The 8,429-nt window shown below is 38.3% G+C and overlaps 1 protein-coding gene across 3 annotated transcripts in view; it reads left to right on the forward strand.

The window, feature by feature from the left end:
* Positions 1-8,429, forward strand: part of plcg2 (phospholipase C, gamma 2) — a 37,093-nt gene that overhangs the window by 3,637 nt on the left and 25,027 nt on the right. For 2 of the 3 annotated variants that reach the window (XM_031285565.2, XM_031285566.2), the window contains exons 2-6: positions 3,495-3,686; positions 6,156-6,305; positions 7,655-7,748; positions 7,859-7,906; positions 8,219-8,303. In XM_031285565.2, the coding sequence (XP_031141425.1) occupies positions 3,503-3,686; positions 6,156-6,305; positions 7,655-7,748; positions 7,859-7,906; positions 8,219-8,303 (561 nt within the window). In that variant the 5' untranslated portion in view covers positions 3,495-3,502. Of the gene's footprint in view, positions 1-3,494; positions 3,687-6,155; positions 6,306-7,654; positions 7,749-7,858; positions 7,907-8,218; positions 8,304-8,429 lie in introns of those variants that run through there. The other variant, XR_004897833.1, reaches the window with a different exon arrangement.

Consider the following 8,429-nt stretch of genomic DNA (forward strand, 5'->3'; position numbering starts at 1 on the left):
CGTAGTCACTGATACACTTAAGGACTAGGTTGGAGTTACAGTATTTACCAACGCTACAAATGTTAGAGCTGCTCATCTCATTGGCTGAATTTGACAGCAATAGGTGGAGCCAATCAAGGGTCACAGGTTTACTGGTCCATTTGTTCTAGAGCTAACACATTTATGCCAACGAAGTTGCTGTGAAAGTGGACTGGCCACGGTGGGTTGGAACCAAATTATTTACCTCATAGCCTAGCCCAGGTATGTGTACTCATTTTAATTGTAGACATTGAAATGTATAAATTATTAGATTAAATTAGCTTGTAACATCAGGTGTTTGGTGAGACAGGAGGAATACAGTATGACCTCTGCTTTAACTTTCTCACAGGTGAGCTTAACATTAGAATTCTGCAGTTATATAACCATAACAAACTGGCAGACACAACAGCCTTATTGTTATTCAATAACCAGTTTCTTACTTACACATACAACAGACATGGAGCACTATTTGAATTCATTCTGAGGCATGTTTCTGGCAACCTGTTGAATGTAGGTCCAGTATTCAATCTCCTTTTAGCTCTTTTTTGGTCTCCACCAACGTCTGGGAAAATGTCTGCCTCGCAAGCTGCTAAGTGTTTGATTTTCATCACCAGCTAGTTTTTGAATTTGTATGTCTGTGATTTGGTGCTGGGTGGCCTAGTCCTTCGGCTGAAAACAGCTGGCTACCGTTAATAAAAAACTGTGAGCTTCAAGAGCATTAAAAGCTCAGTAGAGTTGTGAGATTATTACTGTTGGTTTACAAGCGACCATTTGGCATTACACATGATCATATTCAATGTTAACACCCAGCAAGTACAAAAAGAGTTTGTAAATATTGATAATGCATATGAATATTGTGTTAAATACAAAGCTTCCTTTTAACTTTAATCTACATAAATAACTGGGGTTGCAGTCAGTGAGCTGTGGTGGAACTAACTTTTGGTTTAGCCTTAAAAAATATAAAAAGTCATTGCTGGACCAGTCTGTTGTCACTACTGTCTCATCTGTTCCTCTGGCCTTAGTCTAATTTAACCAGTGGGAAGAGTTTTGCCTCTTGTCGCATTTATTTTGTCTGATGCAATTAATGCAGTTTTGACCCATTTAAGTGCAATTTCAAAAACGCAAATTAAATTCCCATGAAATGTGATCTTATTAACCTTAACCAGAAAGTTGGTAGGTGCATGTGTATACATATGCATTCCTTCACTGTATATATGTTTCAGTGTGTGTCTAAGGAATGACACAGCAACAGAGCAAAACATGTTAAAATTCAGCACAGTGCATCATCACATCCTCATTTCATATAAACACTGGTTTTCCTGAAGTGGGCGTGTTTGCATGCGTGACGTGAACACATTTATGGCTGTATTGGCACAGTATTTGTGTTATGTATTGCTGCAGCATGAGTATGAGGAAATGAGTTAGTCTAAATAAGGTGATCCCAATAGGGGACATTCCCTTCACAGGGTAAAGGTTTGAGCAGGTAAAACAGGGGAATAGTTGTGTAATGTCAGTTAATCATTTATTGATATTAAGTGAGGGATTCATCCGCACACTCTTTATAATGATAAGCATCAAAGCATTCTTTCTGGTGTATACAACATCACACGTCTTTTTAATCACATCTAAATATGAAGAATGGGGTCCCAGTGCCAGTGATTTATTTGCACGAGTTTATGGACTTTTCTAAGTGATTTTGTATTGTCTTTCATAACATATTATTTATTTTTTAGGCGTAGAAAAATCCTAGAAAACTCTTCACAGTACATTTTTATTGATATTTCATAACATAGTGTAGTTCAAATGTCATTCAACAGAACTCCTGTGGCACAGTTTTGTTTTGATATCTCTATTCATTTGCAAGTTAAATATTAGGCATTGTGACGTACCATTTTAACCTTCAACGCTATACCTCAACTCCACAAGTATGTACCCACACTATTCTTATTTTACACTATATTCCTGGTCCGTTTCAGCCATAGAAATGCACCGGGTCATGGGAAGCCATACTGTCATCCACTTACTGCTGATAAGATTGTGGCCACTGCAACTGTAGAGTTTTTAATAACAAATGTTTTGTCCAGTCTAATGACGTTGTCTATTGGAACAAGTTTTAACTCCAATCAAAAACAGCCCCATCCTCATTACCACCAATGCCCATCTAACTTTCTCCCGCAAAGCCACAAAGAAATAAACTAATACAGTGTACTGTATGTATAAAATAAACTAATACAGTGTACTGTATGTATAAAATAAACTAATACAGTGTACTGTATGTATAAAATAAACTAATACAGTGTACTGTATGTATAAAATAAATGATTGACATAGAGCATGAGGGATTGTATTGAAACGAGACTGATAATAATGAAATGAACTGAGGCAGAAAGAGAGCATGGTCACTATAAGATATGTATCTGAGCTCTTAACATTTGCATGTGATATTAATACTGCTGTTGTATTGTACGTGAGGAAAAGTGGATGACAGATCTGAGGACAGAAACCCTAATCAATAGGAGAACAAAGAAAAAACCCTGATGATGCCTAAGGCTATGTTCACACTTGGCGTCTTTTTTTACAAGAAAAAGTTGACATGGGCGCTTTTGTAGTAAAAAAAAGTTGGCAGCGTTTTGGTTCCAAAAAGCAGCCGAGAGCGTCTTTTGTTGCTATAACAACAGCTGCTACAGTATTCTAGAGCGCCATGTGGAGCGGTGCTAGCGTTAGATAAAACAAAGAGAGCTCCCTGAACAGAGAGCACCCGGTCTTACCGTATATCTCGCTGTGCTCCGACTCCATTTTTTGTTGTTATGAAAACGACAGGTCTGGCTACTCTGCTTGTCATTGGTCGGCTGTCAAAAAGGTGCTTGACGTAGGGCGTTTTTTCAAAAAAGTTGAACTTTTTTCAACTGTAAAAAGACGCTGTGAGCAGCAGAAAGAAGTCGGCGGTGGCGTTTAAAAAAGCGCTCAGGATTTTTTTCAAAACACCTCTGTCTTAATTCAATTTCAATTTTATTTATAGTATCAAATCATAACAAGGGTTTTCTCAAGACACTTTACAGATAGAGTAGGTCTAGACCACACTCTATAATTTACAAAGACCAAACAATTTCCCACGTGCAAGCATTTGGTGCAACAGTGGTGTGGAAAAACTACCTTTTTACAGGCAGAAAGCTTGGACAGACCCAGGCTCTTTGTGGGTGGCATCTGTGGCTGCCGGTTTGGACACAGACACTGATACAGATATACAGATATAGAGAAATATGATTCATAATTATAGCAGTTGGTATGATGAACGGTGGCAGTTATAGTAAAAATAAAGACAGTGGAACTATGAAGTAGTTACTAGAAATAATAGTTGTAGCATTTAGGGCATAGCGGGGCGTAGCAGGGTGGTGCGGGGCGTAGTAGGGCACTTAGAGTGCAGTTGTTAGTTGCCTGTGAATGAAAGTCTTTGTGTCTCTCCTGTCCTGTCTCAGCTGCAGAGATGGCTTGGAAGCAGCAGCAGGGGGAGATGACGGAGTACAAGAAGATCCTGATCAAACGGGACTTGGAGATGGGTGTGGTCATGACGGTGTTTCGGCAGAAGACGGAGCGGCTCACTGTCCAGGTCATCATGGAGACCCGGCAGGTGGCATGGACACGCACTGCGGACAAAACCGATGGTGTCTGTGAGTATATTAATTAGGGCTGGGACAATATGCTTTTGTCACGATACATGGGTGCCGATTCGGTTTGTATCGTGATGTATATATATATATATATATATATATATATATATATATTGCAATACTAGAAGTATTGTGATTCGATAGTATTTTTTTAACTTCTTTAACAAAAACAAAAGTTGAATAATACGCTTTCTAAAAACTAATTGTTTTCGAAGAAGAATGCCCATCACAAGTCATTCAGCCTGACATTTATTTCATTGTAAAGAAGAAAATAAAATGGATTTTCTGCTTTCTGTCTGTTTTGCTGGAAACGGATTTGATGTAGTCGCCGTCGGTGGTACCGTATAAACAGAAAATATTTAGGTCAATCATTGCTAAAATAAAATAAAATAAAAAATAGTGATTCTAGGGAAAAGAATCGATTTTAAAAATCATCACAAAAAAATCACGATACCTACGTCACGATTCAGTTTAATCTGAAATGTTTAACTCCATGCAATCATTTTTTGAATGTTATAACAAACTAATTGTTTTAGGTTTTCTAAAAAACATGCTTACATGTTGATCAATGACTACTCAGAACACTTTCCTTTTAGAACCCAACCATATTTATTGTACATCTCTTTGCAATTTACATGGATGAACACTCTCCTTCAGTTTGATGTCCAGCTGCCAGTTTATATTGTATCCCAATGAAAAAATTATTTCAACCATAAACATGATTTACAATGTTTAGTCTATATGAAAAAACTACAAATTTTCAACTATTGAAATGAGAAATTACACATTAAGCGAACAACCGCATTGATTGCTTTTTTCAGTGTAGTTGACTGAATTACTATGTATAGCTTTAGTTAGCTTTAAATTGCTATCTCATGCAGTGCATTTTACATTATATTCATGATGTAAGATACTGTAATGTAAAGCAATGTTTTTACGATTGGCCCCCAGTTTATTTCCATCATGCACATGAACAAGGACACACATGCACGCACAATAGCATCCAGGTGACTTGGTATATATTCTAACCACCAGTTTCACTCTTTGCACTCACAGAAATGTACCGCAATCAAAATAACATTCACCTTTATTGTTTTTCTTTTTTGTTGTTGTTTTTTATTTCACCTTAATTTTTTTTTACAGGCAAGTCATTAGGAACAAGTTCTTATTTACAAGTGACAAAGCTACTTAGGGGAAGAGAAGGAGGGCTAGGAGATAAAAATACATTACACAAACAGTTTAAAATGCCATGAAATACAATTGAAAGTAACACTTAAAATTGGGAGTGAACTAGTGTAGAGGCTGCAGAAGTCTCAGAGGCAGATCTAAAAACACAGCAAACCCAAACTATCTGCACGCCACTGGGCTTCTTCAGATTTTTCTTTGTGATTTGGGAGAACCAACCCTTAGAATAGAAAAATTGTATTATACATTCGGCAGTATGTATACACTGTTTTGTGTCGTCTCGCCATGATATGTTGGTTATGTAATTAAGCGGATATCACCATGGCTGAATGTTGAACTTGTTGTGCAAGTGCTGTACAATGCACTACCTCGACTGGCTACTAGATACTTGATCTTGGTATTATTTGGTATGTTAGTAATTTCTTTTAAGTGTTCTTTAATAGAATCCTGCTAAATATTGTTCCATCAAGAAGATATTAAGGCTTAGAGAGGGGCGTGCATGGGGCTGTGCTGGTTTAGACGTCTTAAAAGCTGTCACACATGGTGATGGTTGCACTTGCAGGATTAACCTTAGCTCCACCGGGGCTCACTGTGGGCCACATGTTTGACTCATTCCTCTTATATTCCTAGCCACCCTTACATTCTTCTTTATCTTAACATTCATCCTATTGGCCCCTGAATAGCTTCACCAATGCCGGTAGTTGTCAGTGCCTTTTGTTGTCTGTGGTAGGAGCGAAAGCTGCTCTTGTCATTTCCTTCCCCACATTTCCTCAGCTACTGCATTGAATTCCATCATGACAACAGTAATAGTTGCTAAGAGATTTGTGATGTTGCAGTTAAGATACTATTTGTGGATATTTTGGGGGTATGTTTTAATATATTGATTTTCCTGCATCACAGTATGTCAAAGTGTGAAAATAACCATGCCCTAAAGAAAGCTAACTATTGTAGTGACAGCAGTATGAGAGCTGAAAATGTGTGAAACTGAAAAAGAACCATGTATTATACTGTTTGTCACTTGTGTTTTTTATGATTCAGACTACAGATGGAATTCACCTGCCTTAAAACAAAAACAAATTAAATAAAATGCATCGTGGCGGTTCCATAAAATAAATAAATACTCTCAGATGCTAAAAAATCTGTGTAAAACTGCAAAGCCTGCATGCCACACTACCAGTTCTACACGACGTGCCATGTAGTGTTTTTTTTGGCGGCCATGACAAATAGGTGCTATGTCATGCCACTGATTCAGCAGAAATATGTTTTTGTTGGAATATGTTTCAGTGGACCTGTTTGAAATCCGAGAGATTCGTCCAGGGAGGAACGCCAAGGACTTTGAGCGCTTCAAAGATGGCAAGGACAAACACGATGAAAACAGCTGCTTCACAATCTTCTACGGCTCACAGTTTGTTCTCAACACCCTCAGTCTGGGAGGTGAGCTCTTTGTTTGTGTGTTCTAATGACTTTTAATCCAAAGTGGATTTCTAAATGTCCTTTGTTAGGTCTTTGGATATGGTTGATGTTTTGAAGGCCTACAGTATGCTTATTTTCAATATTTTAGGGATGTCCCGATCCCGATCACAGTAACAGATCAGATTTTGGCATTTTTTAACTGATCGGGGATCGGGATTCATCCCAATTACCTTATTCTGATCATGTACATCAGCTTGTAGTCATCACTGCCTTTTATCACACATGCCCTGCGCCACAGACAGACGTACCGCCAGACTGCCTGGATGCCGGCACTTTCAAGCCACTCACCAGTGTCTGTCCAGAGAGTCTCGTAGCTTGCCAGCCCTTGGCAACAAGTAAAAAAGTATGCTTCACCCGTATTTTACAGAAGCGGATTACTCTAATTATCCACACTTCTTGTGTATTAAGCTTAAGACATATTTTAGTTACTTTGTTTACTTATTTTTGTAAACAAAAAAGGTGTGCAGCTTTATTATCTGAGCAACTACAAGTATCGGATCGGAACTCAGTATCGGCAGATATTCACTCTTTAAGAAATCGGATCGGTGGTCAGAAAAGCTGATCAGGACATCCCTACAATATAACAATATTTCAAGTTCAAAGATCATAAATAAAGCTACTAGGACAGCACTCTGATTTGATAGTTTATTGCCACACAACGGACGTTTCAGGCAGCGTCCCTTCCTCAGGGTGTGCACAGTCAAATACAAACAAAACTCCACACACAGGTGGGTTTAATTATACTACCAATACTGCTCAGGTGGAGTAAATCATCCACAAGTAGCACTTCAGTCCCAACGGAGGGACCACAACCAATCCTTGTTGTCTAATGTTTAATCTCTGCACTGCTTTAGTGTCTGAAAGGAAGTCATTGTAGGCCATCTGCCAATGTCATCTACCTCTGTAATAAACAATACAGAAATGATTTGGGTCCATGTTTAAAGCTTTTAAGATTTCTTAGATATTCCCTATCTCACAGGTCTCACAAACTTGCTGAAGTGAAATTGCCCAATCTTTTTCTTTTTTTAATCTCTCTATTATCAAGCATCTAATGAAGTGCTTTGATAAGGTGTAGATTATGTTCACATTTTCTGTTTAATGCACCTTTGCGCCAGGAACTTGTGTGAACGATGAGCGCTCAAAGGCCAAGTATTTCCTAAAGTATTTTCCAGGACACTATCGACATAGAGTAGGTCTAGACCACACTGTATAATTTACAGAAAACCAACAATTCCCTCCGTGTCATCCCACAGTGCTAAATGTCTGTTTAATACCGTCATACTATCTTATCTGTTTTGCTCATTTTCCAGCTGACTCTGTTGAAGAGGCACAGAAATGGCAGATAGGACTAGAATTGCTGAGGCAAGAGACACTGGAAGCTCCGACTCCAGTTCTTATAGAGAGGTAAGCCTGGTACACACACACACACACACACACACACACACACACACACACACACACACAGTTATTAGTGAGACAGACAACCAATCATTGATCTCTTTCTCTCCCTCCAGTTGGCTGAGGAAGCAGATGTACTCTGTCAATCAGACCAAAACAAACAGGTACTGTATATATGTCTATGTGGTTACTCAATCATACTAGCTTTGTACATAGATTATGAAATCAATATCAATTTACTATGTAAATTATCATAGGTCAAAACCTTGTTTTTCTAAAGTAATCAAAATTCCACATGTGAGAAAACCTATAGGAACTGTAGCACTGCATGACTGCTCATAATCCCATCTTTTGTCTAAACTGTTGAAAACATTTCTAAATATTTTACACGTTACATACAAAAAGGCATACTGAATGCATTAAAGATGCCAGATGCACAGATGATGATGCGTACTGTTTCTTTGTGTCCTTCCCAGCATCTCCATGAAGGAGCTGAAGGCTCTGCTAGCTTTGCTCAACTACAAGGCCCCCAGCTCTCGTACTCTCAAAGATAAATTCCAGGTACTCTTGTCTTCATGTCATGTCCTCATCATTGTTGTGTGCAATTTATTCTAATTAATTAATTCAACTTTTTAGGACATCTCTCTATCTCAGGCCTTAGAAACTCAGACTCAACATACTAAAGAC

The sequence above is a fragment of the Sander lucioperca genome, chromosome 7 (genome assembly GCF_008315115.2).
Source record: "Sander lucioperca isolate FBNREF2018 chromosome 7, SLUC_FBN_1.2, whole genome shotgun sequence".
Taxonomy (NCBI): Eukaryota; Metazoa; Chordata; class Actinopteri; order Perciformes; family Percidae; genus Sander; species Sander lucioperca.